Raw genomic sequence first — 18,857 nt, forward strand, 5'->3', positions numbered from 1 at the left:
AATTTAAAATAAAAAGTAGCTTGAAAACAAACTTTTATGCATTTCTTTAAGATCTCGGGACTTCCCTGGTAGTCCAGTGGGTAAGACTCTGCTCACAATGCAGGGGACCGGGGTTTGATCCCTGGTTGGGGAACTAGATCCCACATGCATGCTGCAACTAAGAAGTCTACATGAAGCAGCTAAGAAGTCCACATGCCTCAACTAAAAAGATCCCACATGCTGCAACTAAAGATCCCAAGTGCCACAACTAAGACCCAGAGCAGCCAAAATAAACAAATAAACAAACAAACAAGTAAACAAATACATAAATAAATAATAATAATAATAAAAGATCTCAACCTCTAACCCTGCCTCCTAGAGGTCTAAGACTGAATAAGACTCCGAGGCATGGATACCACAGCGATTTCTCAAATCACCCTTGCTCAAGTCCACCCAGGAAGGATCTGTCTTGAAATCCAAGCCCCTTTCTCATTGTTTTAACTCTTTTGGGTCCAGGCAGGTTGGGACAAGTGGTAAAGAGGCCAATACATTCTCATAATGGCACAAAGCAGAAGTTCCCGTGTCCAGTGTCCTGTAGCAAACATTCCCTGACCATCCAGGTCAGAGAACTCTTCCTTCAGAGGGTCCGAGTGAACACTGCTGTGATTTGGTCCTTAAACTTAAACAAACAACTAATGATACAAGGAGCTACTGGGTATATTGTTTGCTCAGCTAGACTGCAAATTCATTCAATTAAGAGCCACATCCTTATATCGTTGTATCTCCTGGTTCATAATACAATTCCTTAAATATATTAGGAACTCAGTAAACTCTTATTGACTGACTGATTACAGGGATGGTTTTCTAGTCATTTGCCTACATTCAGCACATAGATGGCTTTTGCTGATTACCAGGGCAGTTTTTGAATAAATAAATGAATGAAATAATAGAATGAGACATTAGGACCTTAGTTAGTAATACCTTAGGAAGAATTAGTGAGAGAGATTTAGCAGAAAGGCCATGTAATAGAAAGAAATGAGTGCTGCTCTGGGACCCTAGGAAACTAGATTTAAATCCTCCTCCAAAACTTAATTTGCTAAATGCTGTTGGAGAAGTCATTTCACCTTTAGTCTCCAGTATTATGCTAAATAAAATGCAGGGCATGGAATAGGTGATTTCTCTAGGACTTTAGAAGAGGAAAAAAACAAGGAATGGAATATGAGTTCAAGTTTTACTCAGGGCTAGCTCTACAAGAGAGTGGGTCCCCATAGAGCCCATCCAGCTAAAAAAAGAAAGAATTCTCTCAATAAAGAAAATGGCTCAAAGATGGCCCATTCTAATACAGTTTTGAAATACATTGTTGGAGTTGGTTAGATATTATTTTATTTAGAATTTTTCACATCTATGGTCCCAAGTGAAATCAGTCTAATTTTCTTTTCTTATCCTTCTTGGGCTTTGGAATCAATGTTAAATTAGCCTCATGAGGTGAGTTGGACTCAATATGTTTGTCTTTCTCTAACAATTTCTTAAAGTTATCAATATCTCTGTATTTCCTCCACACAGAACATTGTCCTTAGCACAGTCTCACCCATCGCTTTTTCTGCACTTCTCCACACACGCCCTACTGGTATTGTCTACAAGTTTAGTTTTGGATTGTTATAGATATATTTTTTCTCTCTATATTTTTTAGTTCTTTTTTATTTAAACAAAATGAGATTTTCTAACTTATCCTTATTTCCCACACCAAATAGCGTTTTCCTGGTAATATATTTTTCTTAGTGGAATATTCAATCCAATTGTATTTTCAAATATGGTCTTTGCTAATATTTCTGTGTCACTTTGGGGCTTAAAAAATTAGTTAGCTATATAGAAAATTAGGTGCTTGATGTTGTTGTATTTTTTTCCCTTCAGCATCTTGAAAATATTACTTTATGCATCCGGGGTTACTATTGAGAAGTCCAATGTCTATCTGATTCTTTTTTCTTATATGTAATGAGCTTTTATTCTTTAAAATCTTTGAGAGTTTCCTATTTATTTTCAGTAGTCATATATTTCACTATAATGTATCCCACTGAGGGCTCCTATCTTTTTTTTTTTTTTTTTTGGCACATTGTAAGTCTTTTAAAATTGAGTTCTTAGGTCTTTTTTTTTTTCTAATTCTGGGAAATTCTCAAAATTATTTCTTCAAATTTTTCCTCCCCTACCTTGATTTTTTTCCTTTGCTTCTGAGATTTCAGCTATATGATTTTTGACCCATATCACTTAACGTTTCTTTTGTATTCCCATCTGTTGTACCTATCTTTTTACAGAGTGTCTTGTTTTAATATTCTAATTTATTAACTTGTTCTTTTTATCCATTCTACTATCAATCTGTATTTTATTTTATTTTATTTTATTTATTTATTGGCAGCACCTCACAGCTCGTGGTATCTTAGTTCCCTGACCAGAGATCGAACTCTTGCCCCTTGCAAGGGAATCATGGAGTCCTAACCACTGGACTGCCAGGGAATTCCCTTTTATTTTCTTTTATTTTTTTAAGAGACTTTATTTTATTTTTTGGCTGCATTGGGTCTTTGTTGATGCACACGGGCTTTCTCTAGTTGCGGCAAGCGGGCTTCTCATTGCGGTAGCTTCTCTTGCTGTGGCTTGTGGGCTCTAGAGGCAGGCTCAGTAGTTGTGGCTTGCAGGCTCTAGAGCCCAGGCTCAGTAGCTGTGGCACACAGGCTTAGTTGCTCTGCGGCATATGGGATCTTCTGGGACCAGGGATCGAACCCGCATCCCCTGCATTGGCAGGCAGATTCTTAACCGCTGTACTGCCAGGGAAGTCCCTATTTTATTTTTTTAAGTTTCATACCTCCAGTTGGCTTTTTCTTCATAATGGAAGCAATAGCTTAAAGTTTCCAATATTTTCCCTTATCATTTTTAGTATATTATTAGACTAATTGTAAATGATTCTTCTCTCTGGTCCACAAATTCCACTTCATCTGGTAAGAGTGTAAACCTCCGGGTAAACCTCCATCCTAGGGCCTCACATTTTTCAACACCCTCATCTCCAGGCTGTAAGCATCTGATGGGACTGAAGGGGTGAGAGCCTGTCAGGGCCGGTGGGATCATGTTGGGAGAAGAAAACGCCTGGGTGCTGGCAACCTGCTGTGTTACCTGCTCCTCCCTTCAGCTGGGCTCTGCACCACTCTAGATTGGGCTGCTTTTCCGCCTCTTAGTGTCTCTGGCACAGCAGTGGTGGAGCCAGGGCATGCGGGGAATAGCACAGGCATAGCCTGGAAGCACTCTCTCACACCTAGTCCCACACACCGCTGGTGGAGGTGATTTCCCATGCCCTCCACCTCCCAATCCCAAACAGGAAACTAACCACCTTCCATCTCTCACCAGGAACTTCCTCCCAGTTTTATTTCATTTTGGGGGGGATCCATCAACCTCTCTCTCTTGCTTTTAGGGCAAATCCAAGGTAAAGTTTGAGAAGGGAATTCAGCTGCATGTTTTTCAGGAATGGACAATTCACCAGTGATTGAATTGGTCACTAGGGATCCTAGAGGATGAATTCCTGTTTTGTTTTGTTTTTGTTCTTTTGTTTGTTTGTTTGTTTTGCAGTACGCGGGCCTCTCACCGTTGTGGCCTCTCCCGTTGCGGAGCACAGGCTCCGGACGCGCAGGCTCATTGGCCATGGCTCACGGGCCCAGCCGCTCCGCGGCATGTGGGATCTTCCCAGACCGGGGCACGAACTCGCGTCCCCTGCACTGGCAGACAGACTCTCAACCACTGCGCCACCAGGGAAGCCCCTCCTGTTGTTTTTATTTTTTTAATATTAAAAGTTTTTAGAAATCTTATGCTGGATCCTAATATATAAAATAGGTAAAATGAGCAACGCTCTCATTGAAGCAGGAGTGGGGACCAGAATTCAGCCTCCTCCCCCCTGCCCCCAGTCCCACGGGAATCCCACAGAACTCTATATGGAAGCCTAGAACTGCAAAGAGTGCAGTCTGAAAAATCATCATTCTACATCTAGAGTGTGGCAGTGTCTATATTTTCATTTATTTTATTTTTTTCTTGTTAATTAACAATTCATTATATGAGTGAAAGACTATTTCTTTTCTTACTAAATGCAACACTTTTTAAAACAAATTTTAATTTACTTTTGGCTGAGTTGGGTATTCATTGCTGCGCGCGGGCTTTCTCTAGTTGCAGCGAGCGTGGGCTACTCTTCGTTGCGGTGCGCGGGCTTCTCATTGTGGTGGCTTCTCTTGTTGTGGAGCACGGGCTCTAGGCGCACGGGCTTCAGTAGTTGTGGCTCGCGGGCTCTAGAGCGCAGGCTCAATAGTTGTGGCGCACGGGCTTAGTTGCTCCGCGGCATGTGGTATCTTCCGGAGCCAGGGCTCAAAGCCATGTCCCTTGCACTGGCAGGTGGATTCTTAGTCACTGCACCACCAGAGAAGTCCCAAAATGAATCACTTTTTTTTTTCTTGTTTCTACTGGTAGTAAAGAGTAAGATGAGTTGGTGGTCCCCAGGGGTACTTGCCTACTTACATTTTCTGTGGATGAGAAAATGTTTAAAACCTTTCTCATCTTAGCTAGATCTCAGTCTTAGACAATGTCCAAGAGTTTTAGGGGGTTAGACCCTGTAAACAACTGTAAGAGCAATCTACATTGCTTTCACTTCTGGCTAAGGAAGAAACTGTATCAATGTCTGCATCAGACCCAGAATCTGGCCTGTGGTGATAAAGATTATTGATAGAGAATGGAAAACTTCTCCTTCCTTCTGCTAATCATCACCCGTCCAGCTGATAAAACCACCCCTCCATCAGATAGTTCCTGAGCATCTACAGCAGAGCTCTTGAAGAGTTGGGGCTTCAGCTTGCTCATTCCTGTGTCCCCCCCCCCAGAGTCTGGTATAATAAGCACAAGGTAGGTACTCAAAAAATATGTGGGAGCCAAAGACCTTGTCCTTGAACTCATGGGTTTAGGCTGTCAGAGTGGGCAAAACTGTTCCTAAACTTCTACTGCAGTTGTCAAGATAAGCAATACAACCTTGCAAGGGCTTCCTCAAAGTTAACTTATACTTCCACTGCTACAGCTCGCTGGCCTCTTGAATGAAATGGAGACCAGCCCTGCCGGCAAAGTCCCTAAGACAAGGAAGGAACTTTACACTTGAAGACACAAGACTAATTTGTTTATTAGGTACGTTCTATACGTTGAGGAGGGAAATTTTTGGCAAATAAATAAATAAATAAATAATCAGGTAAATGAAGGCTTTTAGGGCAAAGAAGGGGCTCAGGTAGAGGAAGGAAGCGGAGTCTTTGCATAGTTCTAAATGAACAGAAGGTGGCAGCCGTAGGCAACGTGGATTCGCGGCAGAAGTGCAGCACTTGCAAAAACCAGGGACAGGAGGCTTTGAGAAGAGAAGGTCAGAAGGTGACTAACTATTTCGTTATCATAGAGACCATGGTGTGGCACGTTCGTCCTCTCTACTGGGTCGCGGGAGGCAGCGTCTTACATGATTTGCCTGGGCATCCCGTATCCGGTCATGCCTGCCTGGGAGGCCCCCTTGTTGCTGCCCATCTGCAGGCCTATTACGTTCTGTCCCTGGCGAAGCTGCTCCTCTGAAAATCCTCTCCGATTCTGCTGGGCTTTCCTGGGCAGAGGGAGTGAGATGAAACAATGTCATTCTGTTCTCAAAACTTTTCCAAGATATGCAGTTACACAGGCTCTTCTGGGTGTCACCAAATAGAAGGGCAAGCCTTACACAGAACTATAGTCTTGCCATGAAGTATGGCCCTACCCTGGGCTATGATCCTATCCTGGGCTATGGCCCTACCCTGGCCTTGGCCCTTCCCTGGGCAGTGATCCTACCCTGGGCTATGGCCCTACCCTGGGCTATGATCCTATGAAATATGGCCCTACCCTGGGCTATGGTCCTACCACAAACGGGCCCTGCCATGAAACACGACCTCTCAACATCTTAGAAGCTCAGGTGATTTTCCAGAATTTCCACAGCAAAGAACCAGTGTTGCCTCTCTGGATACTTTACTCTCAGACAGCTTTCCTGTGCCCCCTTCTCACAGCTACCTCAAGCCCTTGTGAAAATTAACATCAGCTCTTCTTACAAATCATGTCAGTAATCCTACTCCACCTTCCCTGTATGGGGCCAAGGATTAATGTCATACTTTAAAGCTGAGGAATGTAGGTGTTAGGAGGGGAAATTTCCTACTCTAGACCAGAGGTTTGCAAACTTTGGTGAAGAGCCAGATAGTAAATAATGTTGGTTTTATGGGCCACATAGACCATGGTAGATCACTAACAAAATGGGGGCTAAAACCAGGGTTTCAACTGGCCAATATCTAGGAGCTTTTCAGACCAGGTTCATTGAAAATGTCACAAGCTGGTACCTTTTCCTAACTGTCAAGAAGAGGAGGGGATTAGGGGAATGAAGAGTCAATTATAGGCTACAACATGCTCTTTTCATCTCTCACTGAGCTAGGGGTGGAGTTTAAGCATCCTTGCCACCCCTCCCCCCCCAAAAAAAAACAAACAACAAAGCAAATAATCTCTTTAGGGAAAGGCCCTTTACTGACATGATATAACTTATTATCCACTTCAGGCCTCCTCCCGAGAGTGACAGACAGCGCTATCAATGGATACGCTGGGATGACAGGACTGTCTCAGGACTCTCCTGGCAAATAAAACATGTCTTCCCTTCATGACGTGAGGAAATAATTAAATAAATAAGTAGATTCAGGGCTACTGGGCTTCTAGTGAAACCAAGTTCAAATCTCAAGAGAGACATAACCTGGGCAGAGCTGGAGGATCCAGGTATCTAGTAGGAAAGGCCCAACGATTTCTGCCCTGGGTGGTATATTGGCCTGAACAGGCAGCATCGGTCTTTCCTTGCTCTGGGGGATTCAGTTATGGGGCTGGGAGTGCTTGTTGCTAGGCTGGACTTTGTGTCCAAACAGCCTCTGGGGAGCTACAAGGCTTCAGATGCTCGCTCTTGTTAAAATCATCCTCTGCCTGGGGAGGGAGAGGGTGTGCGGCTGGGAAGGGATTTTTACCTGTGAAACCAGGACGGCTCTCCCCGGTAGCAGCCATCATCCCTGGTGACTGCAACGCTGCCTAGAGCCATCAGGGTCCTCTGCACGGCCGCCATGTCCTTCCCTGGAAGCCAAAGGAGAGAGTAAAACCAAGCATGTGTCAGGGTCAAGGAAGAGGGAAGGATGGGGCTGGACCTCTGGGAAGAAAGTTCTCATAGGAGGCTGTAGGCGAGCACATTCAAGGGAGAGGGATACCAGATACTCCTCAAAGTGGCCTGAAGACAACCATGGCCAAACTTCTCAGAAAGGAGCAAAAAAATCTCCTGGCTAATTATTCTCTATATGGCACATGCCAGAGATAGCGAGTTTCTAATCCATTCACAGTTGCTACATGAATAACACATTCCAAACACTGAGCAGCTCAGACAGCGGTAGGTCCCTGCCCTAAGCAGAGGCCCCAGCTTCGGTGGGTACTACAGGCGGTGGTAAGGGGAGGTGCTGTGGGTTAGCTGGCATGAGGTCAGCACAAGAGGATTTTCGTAAGGACTGGAAAGAAAAAAGGAAACCGGAAAGAAATTTACTGGTGGGTTAACGACACCAAAGCCCAGGGGGCTTCTTTCTTTTACTTTATCTGGGTTAAAAGGGTCTAAAATCACCCATGTGCATCAAATGGAGTCTTCACTTGGCTGTTTGGGCTGGAGGCCTGGCAGATGAAGAAAAGCAAATCAACACAGAGCAGCACTCCAACATGACACAATGAGAAGCTCTTCATTTTGTGCTGCTTGAGAGGAGCTAAAGGGAGACAATAAATAAATGGCTTGTGTGTGTGTGTGTGTGTGAGAGAGATGTGTGGTGTGCTCCCTCACACAGTGGAGGGGGACACTGTCACCCGAGGAGCCCAGGGACCCTTCACCCACTGGGCCACAAGGCAGCCTCCTCTTCCCATCCTCTCTCCCCTCCCCGCTTCCAGCGGACCGACGTGTCCTGGACAAGGAAAGGGAAAGATGCTACTGTGTGGTTAGCCCCGCAATTTAGAACCAGATCGAAGGTCCACGCACGAGTGTGGAGTGCAAAAGCTAAAGGGCTAGGCGGGGGGAGGGTGGCTGCATTCAGCCTGGCAGGGACTGTGAAAGTCAAGGGCAAACACGGAAGGTGCTCTTGAGACCGAGTGAACCATCTGTAGTCTCCGGCTGGGCTGCTGCAGCCCGGTCCCTGGGGAATACAGAATTACAGGGGAAAGGCAGACAGAAAGTGAGAATGGAGCATAACTCTAACAAAATAAACAATTAGGGCCCACAGGGGAAGTCGAGGTCAGGATGTCCATTTATGCAAAGAGGAGAGAGAGACAGCAGATCCTTCTTTCCTTGCCTCTCTCCCCATCCCCTGTCCCACATTAACCACAGGATGGTTTCCTGGATCCTGAGGCCCTGTGGGATGGATGGATGGATACAAGGATGAGAGGTTCTCAGTGGAGAGCCCCCCAGAAGCAAGGAACAGCTGGGGTGGTGGAGAAAGGAGGACCTGGGCACCAGATGGAAGGAGGAGGGCACAAGGGATACTGAGAAGGCAGAGAGAGGAAACGCAGAGGAGGCTACGAGAATGATCCTTCTCTTCCGCAGATGAAAAGCGTTTCTGTAATTGTCACTGTATTACAGGATACATTTTTTTTTTTGATAGAACTGGCATGATGATATTTTGAAGGATCACCGTGGGAAGAGATAGGAAGAAGGTTTGCTTTCAAGCAGTGAGTCATTAAAGAGAACCTCAAGAAACTATGAAGCACATGGAGGCTTAGGAAGGTCCAGGTACATCACTCATCTCTACTCTGTATGTAAAGCACACCAGAAATCTGTTTCTGGTGGTTGGAAACAGCGCGCATCTGGCATGTCCAGGATCTGGGGAAATGTGGAGCCTGGCACCCAGCAACCAGCCACAGATACTACCCTGGAGACCGGGGTGGGAAGCAAACTCTGTTAAACCAAAGACCCAGTCCCCACTACATATGGCTAATGCATACATATCTGCATGAACCCAGAAAGGACACAGGGAATTAAGTTGGGGGCAATGGTAAGATATCCAGGCCCCCTGACCTATAAATCTCACCCCACCCTCATCCTGGGAGAGTGCAAAAGGAAGTAATTGCACCACTGGGGCAGAAGAAGCTGGGGAAGGAGGCATTAGACAGGAACAAACTAGAAAAGCTTTTTTTTTAAAAGAAAGGGCCAGAGACAAGAGATTTGTTGTAAATGATAGGCTAGACACTTTATTATAAGTGACCTTGCCCCTGTGGACTTGATATGATTCCTCACATTTTGTGGATGGGAAAATTAACTCAGGGAGGTTAATTAATTTCCCAGAGCCACCCAACAAGTGAATCAGGGCCCAGATCTAGCTCAGGTCTGTCTGAACTCAAAGCCTGTAATCAGTCCAGGAGGCCACACTGCCATCTCCCATGCGTCCCCAGCACAGGTTGGTTGGGAGGCACAGTGCTCAGTGATCAGGAATGACCTGAAGGGTGGCAGTGGCTGCTTCAGTGCCGGGCCAGAGGGAGGCACTGGAGGGATACAAATGGGGAATAGTTCTTTTCTTTTCTTTTCTTTTTTTTCTGTACGGGGGCCTCTCACTGCTGTGGCCTCTCCCGTTGCGGAGCACAGGCTCCGGATGCGCAGGCTCAGTGGCCATGGCTCATGGGCCCAGCCGCTCCGCGGCATGTGGGATCTTCCCGGACCGGGGCACGAACCTGCTTCCCTTGCATCGGCAGGCGGACTCTCAACCACTGCGCCACCAGGGAAGCCCCTGGGGAATAGTTCTTGGGCCCCACAAAATCTGGGGCACAAACTTCAAATGACCATAAGTCTATGTTTTGTCTGGAATAATTTCTCAAGGTCTCAACCTAAATAAGATGAAAGCAAATGAAAGCAGTTGGGGCCCAGAGTCCCCCATCAGTTTGCCCATCAAGTTAAAATAATTATTGTCAAGATTCTAAATAGCATAACAAACAGAAATCTGCCTTCTGTAACCTGTTCATGTCTAGTTCATTTTCTAATAGACATTCCTTGGAAAGAATTCCAGTGTTTTGGGCTAACCAAATGGGAGGAGGGTCTCTTTCCAGCCTCATTTCTCTTGCCAGTTCAGAAGCCCAGATCAAGTGCTGTTGGGTAGAAGGGGGTGGTTTGTGGAGACTGAATCCTGTAGCTGAGGGTCAAAAATTGAAATGTCTGAAGGAGCAGTGAGATGAGGGAAGATCTGTGAAGTGAGCCAGTTATAAAGTAACAAAAGCTGAACCTCTTGTATCACAACAGTGTGTGCCATCTGCCTAGAACCCAGCCTGCTGCAGAACATGGTTTCCCAAGCTTCTGGGACTACTTATGGGATGGGGTTGGAAGCCTTTTTAAAACTATGAAATTTGAGGTCATCCCTGGACAGACTGATTTGGCAGTCCTGGGGTGGGGCCTGGGAGTTTGTATTTTTAATAATCTCCCCGTGTGATTCATGCCATCAGACAACTTTGAGATACATGGGTTTCACCTGGTGACTCTCAACTGGACTGAGCATCAGAATTACCTGAGGATCTTGAAAATTCAGATTCTGGGACAATATCCTGTGATGATTCTGATGCAGCCAGATGCATAAGCAAGCACTGCTCCAGTACTTTAGCTTTTAATTGTTAAAAACGTCCCAATGTCTGTCATGTGGTAGGCACGAAATAAAAGTTGCTAAGCAGTAATTCCTTGCTTCAGAACTATTGTCCACAAAGTCAGAAGTCACATCAATAGTTAAGGGGCTCTGAGACAAGTTAGAAGCCTGCTCAGAGCTCCAGCAGCCTGGAATCTCTTTGTTCCCTGAAAGGTACCCCCAGAAACTTTGGCAAGACAGCTTGAAAACTGCTGCTCAAGCTAGTTTTCCAAGAAGAAAAAGAACAGCTCTAAAGAAGTACCAACTAGGTGTTGGGAATTTTCTAGGTGCTGGGAACGCAGGAATGAGACTGAGTCTGGGTGGTGATCTACAGATGAGACCGCTGGCCATAGAAGGAAGTGATACATGAAAGAGTGGGGTCAAATTTACACTAACAGCTCAGGATTTCAATCAGGTTCCTGGACTCTTCTAGCTCTCTATCATGGGGGGAAGCTAATATTAGACTCGAAGTTGTAAAAAGAGATGGTGGCACGGTAGCTTTCCTTGTCAGAACCTCAGATAGCAACTGACACTTTGACTTGACACTACTGTATTCCCTGTTTATTGCATTATCACAAAGCAGTGTCTCCCCAAGTGTGGTCTTACACTCCAGCTACTAAATGGTCATCTCTGGGGAGAGGGACCAAGAGTTCTGCATTATAAGTACCCTTTGCCCCGACCTAGGAATTCTTAGTGCCCATGAAGTTTGAAGACTTTTACCATAGAGATACTTGAACAAGGATTTTGTTCCCTTAATTTTTTTTTTTATTACTTTCATGCTATCTTACACATGTCTTTGGGAAGAAAAAATAAACAGAAGGGTATAGAGAAAGAAAAAGGCCAGAGAAGTCACATCTGGGCGGGTAAAGTCAGGTTGGACACTCTACTTTCAATACTAAAAATCAGTCTTACATTCAAAACGCTTTGCTTTGGAGTTACTTCTATTTTACATTAGTCTTGACTCAACCTTGTAACTCTTAGAATACTGTTTTTTTTTTTTTTTTTTCATCTTTCTGGGACTTACAGAGAAAGCGGTCAGTGGATGAAGAAACCACTTCTTATTTCCCTGAGTAATAACTTAGGCATAGCCCCCAATTCTCCACTCAGAGTAGAAAAATTATTGCTTTGGATAAGGGAGAAATGTCAGAGGGTAGGTTGGGCTGCTCTGCGGGCTTTATGAATTTTTGTTGCTTGCCTCCCTGGAGAAAACCTGTAAGGAAGTGGTTCTCATAGTGGGGTTCCCAGGCCAGCAGAAGCAGGATCACCTGTGAATCGGTAAGAAATGCAAATTCCTAGGCCCTACCCCAAACTTAATACCTCCGAAACTCTGGGGCTGGGGTCCAGCAATCTGTGTTTTAACAAGCCTACCAGTAGATTCTGATGCACACTGCAGTTGGAGGACCACCGCTGCAGGAAGAGCCCGCCAAACTCAAGTGTGGTGTGAGCAGTGCTTGCAGGAAATGTGGTGAAGGCTGCACTGAGAGAAAAGGAGGCTTCAGGCGGCAGGCATTTCTGTACTATCTTGAGTCACTACAGGTACCGTACAATATTCCAAAACAGCTCTCACACTGGGTGAAATGTCTCTTCTGTTCTTCCTATTGAGGAATGACACATACAGTGACACCTCCCAGAGGACATATTTGGACCTTCCAGGCACTCTGCCTCCCCAGTATAAACACCCTGTCATCAAGGAGGGGAACAGGGAGGCAGGACAAGGCCATGTGTCCCGGATCCTCGTCAGCAGGATTATGGAGAAGAGCAATCAGAGTTGATTGATCTTTGAGTCTTGCCTGCTCTGACATTCTAGAATTCTAGGTTGCTAATGCTCGTTGCCTGGTTATGCATGGGAACCAAAAAGGCTAGTTGCTGCTGGACTAACAGCAGAGGAGAAAAAAGCCAACATTTATTAGGTGTCTCTTAGCCGGGCATTGTGCTAGGCATTTTATACATTTAATCCTTGCAAGAACGCTGCAAGGGAGGTGCTGTTTACAGGGAAGGGAACTGAGGCTGTGAGAAGCTAAGCAGCTTAACCAAGGTCATGTAGCTAGTATGGAGCTAGTTTCCAAAACACATGCTCTTTCCACAGTACCATGATGCCTGGGTCTGGAATTGGCAAAGCAATACTATCGTGGGGAAAAACATAAAGGGTAATGACCACGAGGTGGAAAAAAGTCAATAAGGAGACCCATAAAGGTGGCCCCTCGTTTTGGAGAATGGTCAATGAGGTGAAGGCACCGCAGATGACAGAGAGGGCAAAGGTCATCCAGGCAACCCTACCAGCTGCTGTGTGAGGCGCCTCATGAAGTCCATCCGTTCTGAGACAGAATATGTGCCCTTCCAGCCTTGCTCCTGCCGCCCTTATTTTCTATTAGTCTTAAAAAAAAAAATAGGCCAATGATAATAGTAATTTGAACACTGCTACCATATATTATGGTCTGTTTTTTCCAGCACTGTGTTAAGCACTTTGAATGCATTATCTCATTTATGCCCCATATCAACCCTGTGAAATAGACACTATTATCCTCATTTTACAGCTGAGAAAACGGAAGCTTAGAAAAGTTCATTGATAGGTGGTGAACAGGGGTTTGAACGGAGTGGTCTAATTTCTAATTTAGGAGCCTGCACTCTCCTACCCTCAGGGTAAGCTTTATTTGCAGGCTTTCTGACCAGCGCACTCACTCGCTCTCAGGAGAGTGAGACACTCACACCCACACACACACACACCCCTCCTTTTCTGTGTCCTCCCTTTCTCTCCTTCCCCTTCTCCCTCCACCGAAGAGATGCTGAAAGCTAACATCCGTTGTGCTCTCCCGAGTCACAGCTGAGACGGCCCCGCCCTCCCTTTCCAGGTTCTCAGGGCGAATCCCAAAGTAACCTGCCCGGTATCCACCTTCTCTCATCCATGAGAAAGACCTCTCCAGTCCCCTTCCACGGCTCTAAGCTGCCCTCACTTCTCCCCCATCACTGAAGGGAAATGGTCACCCCAGCTTTCTCTAAGGGGAACTCCAGGAGCCTTGTCTATATCTCTGTGGTTGGGCTGTTTTTTAGGCCATTCATCCCTGGGTTCCTTCTTAAAGCCTTGAACCTTTTATTCTGGTTGCCCCTGAGTCCATTCCAAACATTTCACCTTGCATCTAAAAAGGGTTTCAGGAGAGAGGGTACCTCTGGGGCGTCTGCCTGTCTAAGCAACGGAAGATAAATGAGAAGGCATTTGGCGAGCCCTGGCTCCTGCGGCGTTATTCATCGGCGACATAAGAGCAGCACAGAGTCATGGGAAGCCATGGGCAAGCAGAGCCCTACTTAGGAAGATGCCAAGCAGGGGAGATGGGAGACCGAGAGCTGCTGAGCATAAAATGCCTGAAGAGGAGGAGGAGAAGTTCCCAGGCGAGGAGGGCTGGCCACTCAGAGCCACAGCCACCGTGACCACAGTGCACGGAATCAGGAGTGAATGTGAGTAATCTGAAATTTGAGGACAGCATTAAAACCACAGCCCAGGTGCAGAAGAGTAGGAGGAATGTGAGACTAAGCTAAGGGGATGGTCAGTCCAATAGCTGTGCACACAAACATGGACAACCTCACACGCACGTCAACACATGCCAGCCCGCCCAGCGGCATCCCTTTGATTCCAGCTTACTCATCCCTAAATTCACGGGTGACAAGCAGCTCTGGCAGAAGGATCCAGTCTCGCACTTCTCCGTGCTGCTGTTCCATGGGTCTCAGTGCTGGGCTCACCCAAGGCCGCCCTCCCTCCCCGTTTCTCTGCTCAAAGCAACCCACTTTCCTGTCTCTTGCTTCACTGTATAGTCACCAGCTCCAGCCTGAGCTGCAGACAGTGCACTTGGGGGGTGTCAAGTATCCCCTCCAGCGAATAGAATGAATCTCCCAAACCTCAATCCTGAGTTGCCTCTCCATGGAGGGGGCCGCCAGGCCCTGGTGCCTCTAGAGGCCATTTGGACCCTCCGAAGCATCTGTTCTTTTGCCAGCTGTCCTGCCTATAGCATCTCAGCCACAACACCCTGGGAGTGGTCTCCTTCCTTATTTCCTTTAAAGCCCCATCTTTCTTTGCCCTGGGAATGAGACCCCTCAGTGTCTGCCTTGTTCCCTTGTCCTAAGAGCATCACCCTGCCCTGGAGCCCATCTGTCCACCACCCCATCTCAGGCTCCTGCAGTCACACTGATGCCTCTCAACTTCCCTCTTCCCTAAGAGGTATCTGACACACAGGGCTGGGGCAGGTGGTGTAGACTTCCACCTACTCTGCTTATCAGGGACCTTTGTTCCCTATCCTCCTCCCCTGCACTACCAGCACCTCCTCGGTGTAAAGTTCCCCCTTGTGGTCTTTGGAAAAAGGGGAAAGGCAAGCAAAGCATCCTCAACACAGAAAAGCACCCTCGGGATCCCCATCTCCCATAGCCCTCCCGGTTTCTTCCTCCTCGTATATACTTCCTGTACTTGGGGGGGGGTCTCACTGGGACCCCTTCCATTCATACAAACCTCCAAGTACCGGGTCTCTAACCTTCCGTCCCACACAGCCCTGAATCATCCTCTCCCTCCTCTTCATCTCATCAGTCACTGCTATGACTCAACAGCACACTCATGGTGTAGGTGAAGGAAACAGCATCCTGGCCAAAGCATGGCATGGCAGACTAGTTAAGGCCCTACTCTTTGGCATCACGGAGCCTGGGTTTGAGTCCTGGCTCTGCTAATTACTAGCCAGTCATATGATCTATACAAGCGATAATGGGTGCGCTCCAGTTTCATCATCTATAAAATGGGGAAATTCATAACACCCACCTCCTGGAATTGTTAGGAGAATTGATTGGCGTTATGCAGAAAGGCACTAGTACCATGCCTAGTGTAGAGGAAAATATCGATAAGCAGCAGGAATTTTTATTAGCAAGGGAAAAATCATCATAGTTTTGACCTGAAAAGCAGGGACCAAGTCTCAACTGTGACATTCTGTGGGGATTTGGAGGCAAGTGTCCATGAAGTCCAATAGCCTGGCCTGAAGGTCTGAATATCTGAGTTTCTAAATAACGGCAAAACATTACTGATAAACTGATTGGCGTCTTAGGATTTTAACTACTCATCTGTGAAGGAAACAGGAAATGCCAGCTCTGTGTATGACACGGAGAAGGGGGTGAGGATTAAGGAGGCCATGGCTTCTTTATAAGTTGTTTAGTAGAATGGTCCTGTGCTAGAAATCTGTTTCAACCATCATCTGAACACCCCTTTAACTATCATTCTCTTGATTACAGGAGAGAGTTAGTCCATTCTCACTGTCAGCAGAGCCACTTGGGTCGCTGCCCTGGGTACCCTCTTGGTCAGGCCACTGATGACATCTAGTGACAATGAGCGTGAGAGTGCAGAGTCAACCTGGCAGCCCTGCTTGGACCTGTCTGTCCCCCCAGCAGGCCCGATGTGGAACAGTCGCATGGATGGTGCGCACATGTGGGCTCCGGGGGACACTAAGCCCTAAGACCGTGGGTCCCAAATTCTCTGGCAGTACCTCCATCCACATCATTTGCCCTAATAATGGTGGATTGTTAAATATGTCCAGAAACTTGATTTCCTTTTTATGCCTTGTTAGATTTCTTACATCAGTTCACGACTACGAAAGAAAAAAGTCATTTGTCACCCTCTCTAAGAAAATACACATCTGGAAGCTATAGTCACAAAGCTCCCAGATAATCGTTTAGTAAAAGGGTGGGGTGCTATCTATTTCTCAGATTGAATGACAAAATTGCACCAGGCGGCTTTGTCTATAAGCCTGGCTGCTGGTGAGTCAGAAGCATACTCGCCACCCGCCTCTCCTCCAGGAGCTATCACTTGTGGGGAAAAAGTACATTGTGTGGGGGTGGGTAAGAGGAAGGAGAGGCATCCGTGTAACCGTCTTAGCTTCCTCTCCACAGAGGCTTCTGGTTACCCGTTAGTTTGCTGGGGTCCCTGCTGTGTCCTGGGGTGTGTGTTCCTTAGAGGAGGAACACTTTCAATAGACCATCACAAAGCCGGAGGCTAACAGTGCTCCCGGGTAACAGCTGATAACCCTCTCACACGCGCGCACACACGCCTGGAGATACGTGGAAGAACACTGTGGGCAGGTTTCACAAAGAGAAAAGCAAAAGGGTGGGGGGAGGGGAGAATGATCCCAAAGGCACGAGGGCTTTACCTTCCCAAAGGTCCACGGTCTGAAAAATGTCAGTGGTCCTGACGCCATAGATCTCCGCAGCTTTTAGGAACTGGGAGATTTGCTCCATCTGCTTAAAAGCCATCTTTGACTCTGAGATCTTAGGAATGGGCTCTTGTCCTGGTGGGTATAAACTGTTTATCAGCTTACACAAGACCTGAAGAGGGAAAGGGAGAGGTAGAATCAGCGTTTCCCTTTGTAGTTACCCCTCCCTAATGCAAAGTGAATCCGGGGCCTCACAGGGCACAGCCCACGGGTTTGAGCATGGGCCAATCTTGCACCCCAGGAAGGCATGGGTTCTGAGCTGGGTGGCCAGGTTCCCATACCGAACCCCAAAGACCCGGGCGACTCCATTCTCAGGGCTGCTCCTGACCATGGCTGGGTGAGGGAAAGAAGGTTTATGGAGAGGGGATGATCTGCAGTGATGAGGCCACGATTTCAGACTTTCAGTGGAGGGAAGAGTTAGTGGCTCCCGGAGAGATTAAATGATGGACTCTAATATTATTTCTTCTTTCAAAAGGCAGATCAGAATCAGGCTTCAATAACTCATCCAGTAAAAGCTAATGATGTGTAAAGGAGCCGAACTGGGTGGGTACCCCCAGATCCCTGTAACCAAAGCGCTGGGCATAACCGGACAGAAGCGTGGGATAGCAGTTATGTAACAGTAAATGACAGCCTGCGGGAAAAGACGGGCTTGTTGGAATCAGCAGAGCCTGTGGTCTCCAACCACCCAAACACACAGGAGCATCTCCTTAGAAAAGCAGTTATCAAATAAGGATTCCCTTCAGTTTCAAGAGAATCCATCCATTCGACAAACAGGCATTAAGCATCCCCAAGGCGTATGGCTCCAGGAGGAATGGGAAGGCGGTGAGTCCTCCCCCTCCACCCCTTCCTTTGTTTTACTATGTATCCAACCTATTCCCCTGGGGGAAGGAGTGCCGCCACCCCCACCCCCCACCCACCAGAGGAGCTGATGCACCAAGAAGGCTGGAGAGATCTCAAGGAAATACTTATCTCTATTCTCACTGGAAAAAGCAAAAGGACTTCGAATTTGCCAACGACTCAGAAGGAGCCCGTGATGTCTGGGATGGGTGGAGAGTCCTCTAATCTAGCGAGGGAATTGTGCAGGGAGCCCAGACCTTCCAGTCCCCAAGAGATAAAGGCATTCCCGTCCCCCTCCCCTGAGAAGGAGTTTGGCAAGGCGCAGCTCCTCCGGTAGCCTCTCGTTAAAAGAGGAGACCCTGGAGGGTTTCCCAGTCCACCGCCCCAGCATCCGAGATCGCTGCCCGCCCTTACCGTCCCGTCCATTAGCCATTTCTGAAAATGGGCCCTGCCAGGGGGCGGGTGCTCAATGTCCTCGGCGCACTGCAGGATGATCCAGTCCACCAGCTTGTTCTCCAGGTCCGCGTCGTACTTCTGCTCGATCTTCTCCTGCACCTCTCGGCTTAAGCCGTAGCTCGGGCCCCTGTTAGCCATCTCTGGAAGAGAAGAGAGGACACGCGGGGCATCCACACAATAGCAGCAGCAGCCCGGGCTCCCGGCAGACGGGGTTGGGATGTGGCTGGGCCGCCTGGCCCAGCAGCAGCAAAGCCGGCAGAAAGCCGGGCGTGGTTTAAATCAAGGAGCCAATGAAGCCACTGGGGTTTCACCTACAAACGGGAAGGAAAATCGCAGCGCCAGTGACTCTTAGAATAAAGCCCCTGCCAGTCCAGGGGGGCTGGAAGCCCCCTCTCACTCCCGTCTATCAATGAGACAAAACGATGCACAGTGACTCACAATCAAGCCTGAAGCCCCCAGGCAGCAAGGGGGCTGGGTGGTGTTCGTTTCTTCCCTCCTCCCAGGAGCAGTTTGCAAAGGCAGGAACCCTGAGATGGGAAAGAGCAGGTAATTAACAGGCCGGGAGGAAGGCCCCCTTGACGTAGAGCTGCGGATGCTGCATCGCGCCTGGAAGAATGGTACACTGATTCTATTTTCT

General features: G+C 47.3%; 1 protein-coding gene across 1 annotated transcript; it reads right to left on the reverse strand.

The window, feature by feature from the left end:
* Positions 1–5,484: 5,484 nt before the first annotated feature.
* On the reverse strand, positions 5,485–18,358 carry TAGLN3 (transgelin 3; the record flags this gene model as incomplete). The annotated part of the gene is made up of 4 exons (XM_079704389.1): positions 5,485–5,626; positions 7,044–7,146; positions 16,865–17,039; positions 18,179–18,358. 4 exons carry the CDS (start codon positions 18,356–18,358, stop codon positions 5,485–5,487), a joined length of 600 nt encoding a protein of 199 aa, XP_079560515.1.
* Positions 18,359–18,857: the final 499 nt, after the last annotated feature.

Source organism: Hyperoodon ampullatus, assembly GCF_949752795.1.
Source record: "Hyperoodon ampullatus genome assembly, chromosome: 5".
NCBI classification, from domain to species: Eukaryota; Metazoa; Chordata; class Mammalia; order Artiodactyla; family Ziphiidae; genus Hyperoodon; species Hyperoodon ampullatus.